Source organism: Bufo gargarizans, chromosome 4, assembly GCF_014858855.1.
Source record: "Bufo gargarizans isolate SCDJY-AF-19 chromosome 4, ASM1485885v1, whole genome shotgun sequence".
NCBI lineage: Eukaryota > Metazoa > Chordata > Amphibia > Anura > Bufonidae > Bufo > Bufo gargarizans.
This window is the reverse complement of record NC_058083.1, coordinates 229,419,462-229,436,655: the sequence shown is the minus strand read 5'-3', so window position 1 is coordinate 229,436,655 and position 17,194 is coordinate 229,419,462. Positions and strand designations below refer to the sequence as shown.

General features: G+C 43.2%; 1 protein-coding gene across 2 annotated transcripts in view; it reads right to left on the bottom strand.

The window, feature by feature from the left end:
- The window catches only part of KHDRBS2 (KH RNA binding domain containing, signal transduction associated 2), a 413,255-nt gene that overhangs the window by 108,984 nt on the left and 287,077 nt on the right, over positions 1 to 17,194 (bottom strand). For both annotated transcript variants that reach the window (XR_006388819.1, XM_044291554.1), the window contains exon 5: positions 3,410 to 3,537. Coding sequence is in view for 1 of the 2 variants with exons in the window: in XM_044291554.1 (XP_044147489.1) it covers positions 3,410 to 3,537 (128 nt within the window). In the remaining variant the exon portion in view is untranslated. The remainder of the gene's footprint in view (positions 1 to 3,409; positions 3,538 to 17,194) is intronic.

The following is a 17,194-nucleotide window of genomic DNA, read 5'->3' as shown; positions in this document are numbered from 1 at the left end:
TCTCTAAAAAATCCACAAAAGCACAGAAAACCCACCAGGAAGACCCATTGTTTCAAATACTAGTTGTGCCACAAGTAACCTGTCCCACTACCTTGATCTCTTCCTGCAGCCATATGTGATAACACTACCCAGCTACCTCCATGACTCTAGTCAACTAATTCACAAATTAAAAGACATTACATGGAAAGACACATATGCACTACTCACCATGGACGTCACAGTGTTATACTCAAATATAAAACACGAACTAGGGATAAATTGTGTAAGTTCCACCCTGGAAGACGATACCACACTGGAACCACCCCAAGTTGAATTTCTTTTACAAAGCCTTCGGTTTATTTTGGAAAATAAATTTTTTCTATACAACAATACCACCTATCACCAATGCAGGGGGGCCACAATAGGGAGGAAAGTCGCACCGGCCTACGTAGATTTATTTATGGGTGAATTCTAAAATAAATATATCATAAACTATACACCCCCGAGACAACAAATCATCTACTACAGAAGATACATAGACAATATCTTCATTATCTGGGATGGTGATGTAGATTCTGCAACTCTTAACAACACAGACTGGGGAATCTCTTTCACACCAAACTACAATGAGACTGAAATAGAATTCCTAGACACCATAATCACCAATACAAATAACTGCCTTTCAACAAAAACATACTTCAAATCAGTCGACACAAATAGTTACATACATTATTCCAGCTTTTACCACAAGAAATGGCTACAAAACATCCCTTACAGCCAATACAAACACATAAGATGAAACTGTATACACCAAGAAGACTTCAAATTACAAGCAAAAATCCTTGAAAAAAGGTTCACCGATAAAGTGTTCCCAAAGAAACTCATCAAAAACGCCTACTCCAGAAGCTCCTCATCCACACAGGTGGACTGCCTACAAGCCACAAAAAAAGAAACAATACCAATTGAAACCTGTGTAAATATTATTACCCAATATAACACATTGAATAAAACCATAAGTACAATACTAGCAAAACCCCTATTTAACAAAGTAATTACCCTCCAAACCCAAGATGATTTACAGAAGGGCCCCAAGCAGAGCAAAACAGCATATCAAGACCCACCCAAACGATAAGTGCAGACAGTCCCAAAAAATAGGGAGCTATAGATGCGAAACAAAACGGTGCCTATGTTGTAAAATAATTACACACAACCAGACCACCATCTCTTCTAATAAAAACATGACTACTAATTGGTTCTGTTAATTGTACTACTGTCCTGATGAAGGGAGCTCTTCACCCCTGAAACACGTAGCCTGTGAATAAACCTATACCTGCTTTTATTAATACCTACCTGGTATCACATCCCTGCTGATAGCGCTGATATAGAGGTTCCATCTTTCCTTCTATTTCTTCATTGAATACTTCATGAAGACAAACGCATTTCCGGCACGGGTAGTAAACGAGGCAGCAGCGCAGGCACTCTGTATGCTGGTCGGATAATACCAGCAGGTGACTCCTCACAACAACAGAGGGTAAGCGCAACAGTTTTTTTACATTTATCCTATACAAAACAGCACCACACATGAGGCCCTGCTTCACTTCCTGTCTTTCTCTCCTCTTTCACATACACCTGAGGATAACACGCACATATGTTTTAATATTTTCCATCAGACCTCCATATCAAATCAGACTCCCATATAAGTTCCTCAGACCAGATCCCCATATCACATGTCCTTATCAGATCCTCAGATCATTCCTCCATCAGACCACAAATCAGACCCCCATACCAGACCTCAGATGAAACCCCCTTAAGACCTCCATGTTAGACCCCCCCCCCATATCAGACCCCCCCCCCCCCCATATCAGACCCCCTTTAGACTTCCATGTCAGACCCTCATCTGCTGCTACTCTGCAGGTCTGACGGTTTCCTGCAGACACACTCCCTGGTCTTCCCCAGGCCCATGCTGTCAGGTCATAATGTGCATACTATGTCATGACGCTGTATGCAATCAGAACAGTGCAGTGGGAACTTGGAGAAGGGAAGAGTGATTATAGGCAGCACTTGAATCGCATCACTTACCTCTCCCTGCGACTCCTGCATACTAGATAGCGCTTCCATAATGGAAGCGCCCACTAGTATTCTCTTTGTAAGACGCAATGTCTTATAAAGCAATGAAGACAGTAGTCACTGAATGGTGGTAATATTTCTTTACAGTATGGTTGTAATATGTAGTCACTGTCTGGTGTTATCATATAGTCACTGCATGGTGGTATTCAGTCACTGTATGCCTGTATTATTCAGTCATGTTCTGGTAGTATCAGATAACAGTACAGTATTCAGTGTATGGTGGTATACAGCAACAGTATGGTGGAATTAGTCCTGGTGTGGTAGCATTATTTAGTCACTGTAAGTTGTTATTTAAAACAGTTGCTTAGGGGTATTCCAGCTGAAAATAAAATCACCTATGCAGCCGCTACAAAAGCCTCCTTGCTGCACTCATGTGGGTTCCCATTTAGAGATCACAAGGGTCCCAGAAGTTGGGCCAGTGGAAACTTGTTACTGAGGTGCATACATAGCAGTAATGGGTCCGTGACCTCACCGCAGTGTGGCAGACTACCATCTGCACACTGCAGCGCCATGGGTCCCAGCTCTGGCACCTGACAGCATCCCGCCACATTCACCCTCACTGCTAGGTCTGGTCTTGTGCGCTATAGCGGACGCACGTGCACCTCTCCTTTTGTTATAGGAGAGAAGAGCATGCTTCCTGATTACTGTCTCCGTCCGGAGGTGGGATTACTGGTATGTAGGGAAGCTTCACTGACCATGAAGTGCCCAAGTTTGGTTGTTATACCTGAAAACCTCTACTGAAGCTTCCTGCTGCTCTGCCCTGCTGTGTACTGGACTTTTGGCAATTAACCCTGACCTTCCCTGCCTGTCTGCCTCCAGCGTTTACCCCTGCATTGCCCGACTACGATTCTGCCTGCCATCTGCTATTTGGATTACCTGGACTATTGACCCCTGCATTGTCTGACTATGAATCTGCCTGCCATCATCTGTAAGTTCGTCTGGACCTCTGACCTTTCACTGTCTGAGTCCGCCTGACCCAGTATACCGTATTACTCTGAACTTTTTTTTGCCTTTGTTTCAAGTGACTTATGTATACCTTCTGCCAGTAAAGATCATCTGTTCCGTTACTCTGCCTTGGTTGGACTCTGTACACACTCCTGCAGTTAGCTGCTTCCTGGGTGACTGGTATAAACACCAGTCCTAACTCTGGGAGTCAGCAGTCAGCAATATTGGGCTAATTCCTAGTCCACTATCAGCTGACCCAGAGGATCCACATCCTCTGGTCGTGACAATACATATGGAATGTGCCTATGTGGCACTGTACATTCAGCTTATGTTGTATGGTGATAATTGAATTCCTCACCTGGCAACTGTGGTTGCAACCAATCTTATTCCTCTACCTCTTGTAACTTTTCCATGATTGGATTCTTCGGAACCATTTAAATAGGACAGCTCTCTTAACTGTTCTTGCCGAATTTCATCATTGTAATCCTATAACAAAAGAAAAAAATACAATACCACTTAAAATGTACCGTATTAATGCCCAATTCAACACAATATTAATTTAGGCTAAATAAGCAACTGAGGAAAACATATGGTCATGATTTTATGATCATAACTTAATTAATAGCACAGTTTAAGAATGTTACTCCAGGGACAACAAGGCGAAAGTCATAAACATGATTTGCTTGTCTAGTGAGCTTTTCTGCTTTCAACTTTATTGATTGATCCCTCGTGTTTTTGGTCATGAAAAAAGAGAATCCATGCATGTACAAACATTATGACTACTTCCATTCTCATTCTTTCCCATATCAACAGTGTTTTGTTGCTAAAAGACTGAGCTAATTAAGGATGTTACAGATCGAGAGAATTCTTTCAATTTTGCATTCTGTCAGCCATTTTTTTTTCCATATTTAAATATTTAAGGCTTTGTATTGTAGGATGAGTTGTTAGACAATTTGGTGTATATACACTGTATATCTTTTTAAAGACAATCAAAATACAAAATCTATGGCTTTATCCAAGACCGGAGTTCTGGACCCGCTACTTTGCTTTTACAATGTGGATTTGCGTCTCCTCAGGATCCATGCACTGAGGACTGGCAAAGGCGGTGAGCTGATTGCATTAATTTTTTTGTGAGATATACTGTATATTGGCCTCTAAATTTGTATATAACACCTTCTACTCTCCTAGGACTCAGAATTAGAGATGAGAGAAGTTATCAAAAATCTGATTCGGCTGCTTCGCTGAAGTTCACCAAGAAATTTTATTTCATCGCATTCCATTGTATGTAGTGGGGGCGCAATGACAGGGAACGGTAATTGCACTGCCCCCCATAATTTAACCCCTCAAATGCCGTGTTTGACACTGATCACAGCATCTGACAGTCACATTGAGGCCTTTCAGGAGTTAATCAGCGGTTAAAAAAATACATACTCACTTCATCCATTTGCTTGTAGAGAGGGTGTCACAGCCGTTTTGATTGAAGAAAATGCGTCAAATCTCGCACTCCAGAATTGGAGCATTTTCTTCAATCTCGGCAAGCAAATGGATGAGGTATGTTTTTTTTCTTTTTTAATGCCGGAAAATTCAGGAAAAATGTAATCGTTACTACGAAACATCAGGTGATTCGGCTTCGTGGCAAATCAAATTATTCCTGAAATTTGTTTAGAAGTCAATCTGAGAATATTTTGGAAAAAGTATCTATTTTTGTTTCATTTTTATGCTCCGCCTCCCCAAGCTCTCAAAATGCAATAACAGCAATAGTAAATTATGTGTGAGTGACAATGACGACATACTAATTGTCTGGACCGGCTCTGAAGAACAACTGCCACGAAAGAACAACTTTCATCCCACCATAAACCTGACATTGAATTACTTGCATATGGAAATCAACTTTCCGGACACTACCATAAGTATTCAAAACAACTTAACACAGACATCACTATATCTGCTCCAGCACAACAGATAGGAATGAAAACTTGAAAGGATATTTTTAAACCAGGACTACCTTCTTACCACAATTCAGCACCAAATCAACAGAGCTACCAGGATCCTCAGAAATCAACTCCTTTAATATATAAAAAAAAAGAAGGCAATGACTGTGTACCGTAAGTGGTGACCTACAACCCAGAACTAGAGAAAAACCACAAGGACACTATACAATACTCTGCTCAACGATAACCATCTTAGGACAATATTCCTAGACCCTCCCATGCTATGCTCCAGAAAACCTCCAAATGTAAGAAATCTGAAGATCAAGAGTTCATTACCATCCAATATACAGAAAGGAACTTTTCCCTGCAATGTGAGGAGCTGCAAAACCTGTTCACACATACTGACTACAGACATGATACGTATCCCCAACACCCAGCAGCAATATAAGATTCCTGGAACATTAACGCGTTCTGCGATAATCAGCAGTATTCTCTTCCGGGTGTAGTGTGACGTAATCGGCGCAGGTGCACTGAGAAAGGAGCTGGCAAGCGCGCGTCCTTCACTCAGTACGCCTGCGCTGATTGAGGAACGTTGCGGCGCAGGCGCGGAAAATTCAGCAGCAGACGGGCCAGCGGGAGGAGGAAAGCGCTCTCTGGCCCTGTCTATCAAGAGGAGATGGGTGTTTCTAGAAGCGGCAGCTACCAGCAAGTACACACCCAACTTGCTGGTAGTGAATACATTTGCATATGAAATAAAAGTATGATTTTTACAAGAAATAAGCCACAGACAAAGGTAGGACATGTATGATTGCACTCAGCTGACATTAGCAAATAGCTAAAGTCGGCTAATGAAAATTGCACAATGGGGGGTGACAGAAGCCCTTTAAGGCCTCTTTCTCTAAGGCCATTCTTCTGTTTGTTACTGTTTTGCAATTTATTACTCCACTTATCTGTTCTTTCCTGTGTATATCCATGTTTCTATAGAGATTTTTTTCTATTCCTGGCCTGAAGAGACCTCAGAGGCTTGAAAGCTTGCCTTATAACATCATTTATTTTAGTTAGCCATTAAAAGCTATCAAATTACAATATTTTATATTGTTTCTCTTTTGGAGAACATCAAGACTTGACACTGACATATATCGCTAAGGGTAAACTGACATTTGACAGCATTAACAAGCATCATGTTTAAAAACACACCACATTGTCTCATGTATTATGCCTTTTCATATTCCAAAGCTTTCAAAAAATGTCCCTAATAAGGAGCAGATGGTGTTTAAACAAACACTGTGTTATGGGATACAACATAATAATAATCTGTGTTCTTTTGTCAGAAGAAAAAGTGGCTAATTGAGAATAAGCATGTAAAAATTCTCCCTTCCTCTACAGAAAATTATGGAAGGCAGGCAGCAGCAGTGGAATAATGGAGGCAGCAGCAGCCATACAGAACATGATGATAGGCAGGCCGCATTAGTGGTATGATGGCGGCAGCGGCATGATGGAGGTGAGACTCCAGACCGCAACAGTGGCAAGATGGTGCACCATTAGTAAGGCCATGTATTCACCAGCCTCAGGCAAGTGTGAAAATGAGGGATCGACCAATATAGATTTTTTAGAGTAGATACTGATACAGATAACCTGTGAACTTTCAGGCCGATAGCCGATACTGATATTCTGTGCATTTTCATTTTTGAAAAATAAAGAAATTTCTGTTACGGTGTTCACCACATAGGTGATTTTTTTTTAAAATATTTTAATAGTTTGGACTTTTCAGACAAGGCAATATGTGATATGTTTATTTATTTATTGTTCATATATTTTATATGTAAAATTGGAATACATGATATGTTTATTTATTTATTGTTTACATGTTTTATATGTAAAATTGGGAAAGGGGGTAATTTATACTTAATATTTAGGTGGGTTATTTAATAACAATTTCCCCCCTTAGGGGCTAGAACCTGGGATCTTTTAATCCCTTGTCCTATTCACCCTAATAAAGCTATTTTAGGGTGAATAGGACTTCCCACTCTCCCTGCTGCCATGTGCATAGTACACACAGCAGCAGGAAGATTACCATGGCAGCCAGGGCTTCAGTAACATCCTGGCTGCCATGGAAACCGATCGGAGCACCAGGATTACACTGCTGGGGCTCTGATCAGAAGCTGCCACTGCCATCAATGAAGAGGAGGGGACCCTGTGGCCACTGCCAACAATGACTTTAATACTGATGGTTTGGGGGGGCGCACTGTGCCACCAATGTTTTTAATACTGGGGGTGGGGGGAGGGCACACTGTGCCACCAATGTTTTTTAATACTGGGGAGGGCGCACTGCACTACCAATGATAATTAACGTTTAATAAAGGAGGCGGGTGTGTCGGCGCAGAATCACATAGCCGGCACCCTGCCTCTGACAGGGAGCTGCTACTGATAAGCGCAGCTTCCTGTAATATAGGTTGGGCACCGCCTCCTGTATTTGTATTAGACGTTAACTTTCATTGGTGGTGCAGTGCGCCCGCCCCTCCTCCTGCAGTGTCTCCTCTGGCAGCGTGGCACAGGGTGGAGGGAGAGAGTGACTCCTTCTCTCCTGTGCTGCTGAGGGAACATGGGCGCACTGACAGCAGCGCGCTCATGTTCTGTTATAGCGCGCTGGATGCATTATCGTCATATCGGCAAGGTTAGATGCCGACACTGATAACTTAAAAAATCATGAATATCGGCCAATAATATCGGTAACTCCGATAATCGGTTGATCCCTAGTGAAAATCCTCCCAAATCCAGGCTTGGTTCAGTGATGTTTTGAACACTGGTGGAGAATAATTTGGTCTCTTTGGATGTCACAATGTCTTTTGAAATGCTTAAAACCCTCTATGAGATAACACTGGAGTCTTGGCAAGACAGAAGAAAGAGCCTGCTTCGTCAGTTCTGACAACAGTTCCAGTCTGCCTGCCCAGAAATCCATAGGGCCACGGAACAGGGTTTGAGCCAGAGACTGGCCAGAGTGTAGATACTGTAGGCCAGAACCTGGGCGTTGAAGCAGAAGTTGTCGGCTTGCTGACTGGCTTGTGCCTGGCGCTACATGTGGAAAAACTGCTCTATCATGTTGAGGAGATTAACTGGCTGCTGATGCGGCTTGTGCTGCTTGTGGCGGCAAGAGGGGAGTGACCCTGTGAGGGCTGAGAGAGGCCTCCCTTCCAGACACACTGACAGCAGGTGTATGCTCACTGAAAGATGCTGCAAGCTGCACACAGGGTTTCCTGGTAATAATGTAGTTTGTCCTCCCTCTCTGCGTGAGGAAAACATTCCTCTGTTTTGCTTTAGGAACAAGGGTCTAAAAGCATGGTATCCAGTATTTATCAGACAGTTGCTTCCGTACCATTTTGTTGAGTCTGCTGCCTTTAGGGAACTAATGCCATGTGCTCAGACTTGCTGGAAGATTCCTAGAAGCCATTATTTCTCCCAAATGCCACCCCTGCCTCGTACTCTCATGTGACGGACAACGTGGGCTGCTCCCTGTGATTCTCGCTGTGCGGCAAGGTTCACACCACGGTTGACACCTGGAGCAGCTCTTATGGGCAGGGACAGTACATGTCTTTCCCAGCCCACTGGGTCAATATCAGCAACAAGGCCAGGTTCTTTTGACCCACCCACAATTGTGTCGGCCTGGCTGCCACACCAAGCACTTATCCGTCTCCTTCTCCATGGGACATGTTCCCATCCAAAACAGCAGCTGGGCACACTTTCACTACCCTTCCTTCATTTACCACCTACGGTATGTCAGGTCAAGCAACATGCCAAGACATGTTGGAGCTGGTCGGCCTGAGAAAGAATAGCCACACCAGCGACCAGTTCAAGCACATCAAGCAGCAAACATCCCGCTGGCTGTCACCCTGCCAATTCCAACTGGGCAATGTGGTCAGCAACAACGTGAAAATAGGACATGCTTCCTGCATGGTGCACGTCATCAAGCTGTTGGTTCAGCGCTTTCTACATAAGCACACTGGCTTGCACAAGGTGCTGGCAAAGTCTAGAAGACTGTCTAAGAAGAAAAGCAGCTGACACATCTTGCAGTCCACCCTATAGCTGTTGGGGACATACAAAGGGAATCTGCCATAGAAGAGGAGGATGAGGAAGATGAGGATGAGTAACTGCCACTGCAAGAGGTGGAGGAGAAAGAGGACAATGATGAGGATGGCATCGGCCAAGACACCCAATCATCTCAGTGGGTGGGGGCAGAAGGAATTGGCTCCTTGGGCACGCTGGCCAGAATGGTGATCTGTAAACTCGCTTCCTTATGCAGTGACAGGTGTATCGTTGACATCAAGCAGTCATGATTATTGGATAACTATGCTTTTAGACCCTTACTACAGGGGCAAAATGGGATAATTTTTTCCTCTCCCAGAAAGGGAGGACAAATTACATTATTACCAGGAAACACTGTGTACGCATCTTGTTGCTGTTTACGGTGAGCAGACACCTGCCGCCAGCACGTCTGAAATGGTGGCCCCCGCTCTGCCCCATTTAGAGTCTCCTGTCACCACGAGCAGCAAAAGCCGCAGCACCAGCCATTTCAACATGATAGAGCAGTTTTTCAACGTGCCGCGACAGGCAGAGGCCAGTCAGCAAGCCGACAGCTCCTGCCTCAATGCCCAGGTTCAGGTCTACCTAAACTATGTCACATACCCGGTTCCCTGATCCCATGGATTTCTGGGCAGGCAGGCTGGAACAGTGTCCCGAATTGGCACAGCATGCTCTCTATCTTCTTTCTTGTCCAGCCTCCAGTGTCATCTTGGAGAGGGTTTTCAGTGCTACAGGGGGCATGGTGACACCCAAACGGACCAAGTTGTCCTCTGCCAGTGTCAAAAACATCACTTTGGTCAAAATGAACCAGGCTTAAATTCAGGAGGATTTACACACTCCTCCTGCTGATTCCAATGAATAGACCTCACCACTGTTGCTGTCTGTCTGCCTACCATCACCGCTAATGCCACTTTCCAAACATCACTTCTGTACAACTGCTGTTGTGGCCTCTATCATGCCACTGTTGTCTGTTTACTTTAACTTTCCATCATGCCACTCATGCCACTTCCAACCATCACGTTCTGTATGACTGCTCCTGCTGTGGCCTGCATCGAGCCACTTATGCCACTTTCCAACCATCACATTCTGTACAGCTGCTGTCGCTGCCTCAATTATGCCACCACTGCAACCTGCTGACCATGATCTTCCGTAAGGCTGCTGGAGCCTCTATTATGCTGCTGCCTTTCTGCCAACATGTACCATATGGCCGCTGCTCCTCGATGTTAATCCCCTACTGCCGCCACCATTAACACAAAACATCTGCCAACACTATCACTACTACTAGTACTACTACCACCACTACTACTATTACTGATTGACAGCCTTTTATGTTCCATGCTATGCTGCTTCTGCTGCCACTACTATTGCAGCCTCATGCCACTATATTCTTCCACATCCATATTGCACTGCTGTTGCTCCCAATTAAAAGAGCATTTCAACCCTTTAAAGGAATAATTTTTGGACGCTTGGTCCCCCAAGCCACTGTTTTATTTTATTTTTTTCTTCCATAACACCATGTGTGTTTGAACATCATCTGCCACTGATAAGTGACACTTTTTGGAGGCTTTGGAATATGAAAAAGCATAGCACGTGAGCCAGTGTGGAGTGCTTTTAAACACACTGAATGGTTAAAGGGGTTGTCTCATCTTAGACAATGGGGGCATATTGTTAGGTTTTCCCTCTATTGTCTTATAGGTGCAGCTCCCACCACTAGAACCTGAACCTATATTGGGAACAGAGCCCCGCAAGTTGGTCCACCACCAAGCACTATTCCTATAGAAGCGATTTGGAGCGCACTGCGCATGACCAGCCACCGCTCCCATACACTTCTATGGGCCTGATAGAAATAGCTCAGTCAGTGCTCGGCTATTTTCGGCGGCTCCAAAGAAAATAAATGGAGGGTGGCTGCGTATGCGCAGTGCGCTCTCCACCACTTTTGGGACTTCGTTCTCGATGCAGGTGTGGGTACTGGGGTGGATGGGGCTGTGAGGAGACCACCCCTTTAACACCATCAAACTTGCATTTACCCAGACTTATGTATGTCAGTGTCAGTCAGATAAAATGTACTATTGCTGTAAATGCGTTCTAGAGCTTGGGGAGGGGGGATGGTAAAAATGATGAGTACTAGGAGGCTAGAGGGGGTTATATATGTACCAACCTTTAAGACAATTGGAGCAACTTTTCTTTGGCTTGAATCGATTCTCTTCTGAACAGAAATTCTGCAAACCGGACCCGAAACTAATCTCGAATGGTTGCAGTAGCTTTGGCAATTTTAAATCTGTCTTGCTTTGTGAGGTTGTGCCAAATTCATGAAATTGTGCATATTAATAATATACTTTGTGCAAGTGACATGTGGTGTATGTTTATGTCTGTAAAAGTACACTAGTGGATTGCCTGGTGTGGAGATGCAACTACAGGTAAAACTCGAAGTTAAAATATCGTGCAAAGTTCATTTATTTCAGTAATGCAACTTAAAAGGTGAAACTAACATATGAGACAGACTCATTACATGCAAAGTGAGATATTTCAAGCCTTTATTTGGTATAATTTGGATGATTATGGCTTACAGCTTATGAAAACTCCACAGTCACAATCTCAGGTAGCCTTAGCTGACTAGAATGTGACACTTTGAGCCTAGAATATTGAACCTTTTTACAATCTTCTAATTTTAATTTGCATTAATGCAATTCCTTTTTAGGCTACTTTCACACTTGCGTTCGGAGAGGATCCGTCTGGTATTTGTACAGACGGATCGGCTCCTATAATGCAAACTATGGTATCCGTTCAGACGGAACTGTTTGCATTATATTTCACTAAAAAAGTCTAAGTACAATCTGTATTCAGACGGATCCGTCCAGACTTTACATTGAAAGTCAATGGGGGGGCGGATCCGTTTGAAAAATGTTTTGTGTCACCTTTGAACGGATCCGCTCCCATTGACTTCCATTGTAACTCTGGACGGATCCGTTTGCCTCCGCACGGCCAGGCGGACACCCGAACGCTGCAAGCAGCGTTCAGGTGTCCGCCTGCTGAGTAGAGCGGAGGACAGACGGTGCCAGACTGATGCATTCTGAGCGGATCCGCGTCCACTCAGAATGCATTAGGGCTGGACGGATCCGTTCGGGGACGCTTGTGAGAGCCTTCAAACGGAACTCACAAGCGGAGCCCCGAACGCTAATGTGAAAGTAGCCTAAGTTGCATTACTGAAATAAATAAACTTTTGCACGATATTCAAATTTTTTGAGTTTCATCTGTATTTTGTGACACATCATTTTGTCACACATCATAAATGACCCTGTTCTAATTTTAAATCCTGGCCTACTTTTTGTTTCACTTTTAAAAATGTCAAAGCTCACCAACTGTCACAAAAAGATGCACCAAATATCATTTGCAACTTCTTTACGTCACAAAACTGGCATAGCAGATACATGTAAAATATAAGAGTGAAACTGGATCGCACATCCTCAATACTATGCTTTTATCTAATAACTCAGCTTCTCAGCATACGTAGCATCGCTTCTCAGCGCAATATATCATATACCTATCCCTATGTTAAATACTGTACATGAGGCATTGGTATACAATTTGATCAAAAGGCATAGGCCAACTCACCATGACAAGGTTGCCTCTTTGAGCGGGAACCTACTCTAAATTTGGCGCATTTCGCCAACCACCGGCATCGTAGCACCGCACCAACAGGCAGAGGGACCCAGCAGTCAAACAGCGCCCCTGCTGTCTGGCAAAGCCACCCTGGCACTGGGCCCCACAACCCACCAGCACAGCACCAAAGCATTAATGTGAACAGTTGTCAAAGCTCACCTTATCACATGCTCTCAGGAACTCCAACTGAGAGGTGGTAGGAATTTATAAACCCATGCAGACTCCTGTTAATTAAAATCAACATGGGGTCGGTATTCTATATATTGCGCTGAGAAGCGATGTCAATTATGCTGAGAAGCAGTTATTAGATAAAAGTATAGTATTGAGGATGTGCGATCCAGTTTCATTCTTATATTTTACATGCTGTGTAGAATCTGTTCTTTTTCCCCCCTCCCAGCTCTGAGAACTGTTCACATGGTGCGGTGCTGTGTGGCGGCCATTGTTGCTTTGATGCTCTGCTGGTGGGGCCCAGTGGCAGGATGGCTTTGCCAGACAGCAGGGGCGTTGTTTGGCTGTTGGGTCCCGCTGCCTATTAGTGTGCGGTGCTGCGGTGCCTGTGGTCGCCTCACAGCGTCGCGCCAAAGTTAGAGTAGGTTTCCACTCGAGGAGGCAACCTGGTCGTGATGACTGGGCCTATGCTTTTTGATCAAATTGTATACCAATGCCTCATGTACAGTATGCAACATAGGGGTAGGTATTCTATATATTTCACTGAGAAGCGATGTTAATTATGCTGAGAAACTGTTATTAGATAAAAGCATAGTATGTGCAATCCAGTTTCATTCTTATATTTTACATGCTTTATAGCAGGTAAATAACCCCCTATGTCCACTCTATAAATTACTTCCTCAACTAACACATTATTTTTTGCATTAAAGGCTATGTACACCTTCGGTGGCAATTTTTGTTTTTGATTGTATTTTACTCATTTTTGGCTAAAAATCTTATTTTCAATTGGCCTTTATTAAAAATATTGAGCCATTTTGTCACAAAAGGTTAACTGTTTTCCTAACTGTGTGACTGGTACTATCACTTTGTGTCAGTCATCTAATAAACCTTATCACTAACTACTAGGAGGTCATAAACAGCTGTGTAGATGTTATAGTTGCACAGGTTTTGAAGACTTGAGTCCTTAGCATAATACCTACATATAGCTTTACTATTTGCCTATGCAAAAATGATTACTTAAAGGGAGTCTGTCAGCAGTTTTGACCATCCAAAACTACTCACAGTACTAGGAAAGGACTACCTTTTGTAGATATCTTATAAATGGGATTAGTGTCCATGAGGTGAAGCTTCACTGAAGTGCTCTTGATTCCTCCTCTCTGCTCTGAGTGGCAACTAAAGTTCTCTTAGTTGGAGGCTATAGCTGTTACACAGAGCAGACGGGAGGGGCTGTGAAAGCAGCTGAATGTCCCATGTTTCTTCAGAATGGAGGTCCCCCAAAGCCTCTTGATGAGCTTGGTGGATTCAGGTAGGAAGTGAATAGAGTGATCACTGTAGAAGTTAGAGAAGCAGCTGAGTACACTTGCTCAACAAGTTACAATATTGTATGACTATGCCATCAAAGTCTTTAATAATTGGAAAAACACTTTAATATTTTCTATACTGTAACTATGTGTCATGGTCTAATAGAGATGAGAAAATATAGAAATATTGAACTCCTGAAATCATCTTTTTATTGAGGTCTGAGCCCATTCAGTGAAGTGAATCTTTTTCTTTCATCACAGTTTTGTTTCTCTTAACATAAAGGACATAACAGAACATTACATATGGCAGGAAGTCGAAGAGTTAACTGCTGCTCTTCATGGGGAAACAATATTTGTGAGTAAAGTTTGGTGATTTGATTTCGGTTTGCAATTTAAGTCACAAATTAGTCCTGATTAGTCTAAAATATATTCACATATTCTACAGGAGAATCAAGCAATGTGCTTTTGATAAAATGTAATGGTTGCCACATAAACTGCTCACTGTAAATTCTCAAAGCTAAATTTACATAGATTGACTGTCAGAAAGACTTTAGTCAGATGGATGCTTTCATGTTACCATTTTTTCTGCTACAACAGCTAACAGTAAAAGAGCTTGATCATGGAAACAAAATCACAGGGAAAGATTATGTTCACTATGGTACATCATGCCCAAGTAATTGCATCTGCTTTTGTACCATTTTTGAGGCATGCCTTCAACTCCTATGTTTGAATTATACAAAGAAAATTTATTTTGTGAAATCTGAGAACTGCATTTTTGTTCACGCCAACCTAGACTGACTATAGGCTTTCTAATGCGCTGACCCTTCTTACTGGGAATGGGTGTTGGTTTTTCTTTAGAGATGTCACCATGGAAGATGGTATACGAGCACAGAGAGAGAGACTAGAGAGAGTTCAGACACTTTGCCAATAAAAAAATAAAAAAAAACGAAGCACATTAAATCAGCAATATCCCGGCCTGCAGGGAGGGTTTATGTTAGTGTTCATCACTGTGCATTGCAGCAACATGCCTAGCAAGTCCTTTCTGGTAGTGAAACACTGTGCGTCAGTATGACAGGCAGATTACATACAGTATATGGATGTGCGCATTGGTATTTGGTCAGTTATGGGTCCAAAACAAAGAATCGGTACAAATGTTTTCATGTTACCTTATTTCAGAGTAGGATTTGCTCCCGATTTTGGCCACCATACAGTAAGGCCTCTTTCACATGGGCATTGCAGGTGCGTTGTGGAAAAAGATGTGGGTGCGTTGCGGGAAAATGTCTGATTTTTCAGTGCGAGTGCAAAGCGTTTTAAAGCGTTTTGCACACGCGTGAGAAAAAACGGCATGTTTGGTACCCAGACCCAAACCCGGACTTCTTCACAGAAATTTTGGGTTTGGGATCGGTGTTGTGTAGATTTTATTATTTTCCCTTATAACATGGTTATATGGGAAAATAATAGCATTCTTAATACAGAATGCAAAGTAAATTAGGGAGGGATTAAAAAAATAAAATAAAAATTTAACTCACCTCTTCCACTTGTTCGCACAGCCTGGCTCATCATCTTTCTTCTTCTTTGAGGACCTATATAAAACATATTGTGGTCACTTATTAGTATCTTTTTCTTTGTTCTTTTTGCTTTCATTGGTTTATGGTGTTGGACACCCCGTGTGTTTTCTGTTTTTTGTCCCCTGAGGAGCCCAATATCAACAGGGCGAAACGCGTAGGGACGCTTTATACAAACATGTCATAATCACACACTGTCTTTGTCATTGTTATCTCCACTATACGGGGGATGGGGTGTTCTATGTATAAATAAAGCATTTTTTATTTTTGGCACACCTGTAGACTAGTATTGGCCTCCTAATAGGATCATTATCATCTGTCACCTGTATCAGGGTCCTCCAGGGTCCTCCAGGGTAATACAGGAGGTACGAGATACGGGATCGCCCCTATCGGGGCGGCCATTCCGTTTTCAGGCAGGGCCACAATTTTAGGGGAAAATATTAGGGATACTGCCCCTATACATTATTCACTTGGTATCCTACGACTAAGGAGACAAGTGAGATAGATTTCTTTTTGCTTTATTCATTTTTGTTTATTTATTTGTTATATCATAAGGGTCTTAAATTTTAAACTAAAATTTTAAAAGCGAAGTTTTAGAATTAATGGTTACTCTGTGATACCCGTTTATGTATTGACCTAATTCTATTATAGTCCCTTGAACAGGGTTTCTGTTCAGTCTGTGAGTCCCCGCTAAATATTGATAGTGGGATAGAGGCCTTATAGATACTCCAAAGACAGAATCCGTTGTAGTTTTCTTTTTTCAGTTCCTCTGATGGATCAGGAGAATGGCAAACTAAACTGTGATGTCAACAAGGCCAAACAGGGACACTAGTGGTGAGAGTGACAACAGCGAGAAGAGTCAACACAGTGGCCCAGTCACAGAGTGGTGAGGGTGGCAACAGCATGAGGAATCATCATAGTGGCCCAGTCACAAAGTGGTGCAGGTGGCAACAGCATCAGGAGTCATCATAGTGTCTGAGTCAAAGAGTGGTGAGGTGGGTGGCAACAGCAGTGGCAGTAACAGCACAAGATTGTAGCAGTAGGAGAAGATGGCAGCAGAGACAACATGTTGGTGGCATTGGGTGGGCCGAACTAAACCACTCTAATGCCAGAATACTGGCTGGGCAGGAAAGCTTGTCCAGGGCAAACTCGGCCAGTTCCAGCCACAATTCAAGTTTGGCTGCCCAGTAGTCCAGGGGATCTTGGATCTGGGGTGAGAGTGTGCAGTTTAAGTATGCCACCACCTGCTGGTTCAGATTCTGCTTCATGCCCTGCTGCTGGCTGGTTTCTTAAGTAGGTGGGTGAAGAAACGTGCTCATCAGAGACTGAAGACTCAATTTACTGCTGATGGAGCTGGTGCTGCTCCTGCCCCCATCTCCAGCAGTCATGGCAGTGGGGTGTAGCTGCAGAGGAACACTTGTCCTTCATGTGGATGGGCGAT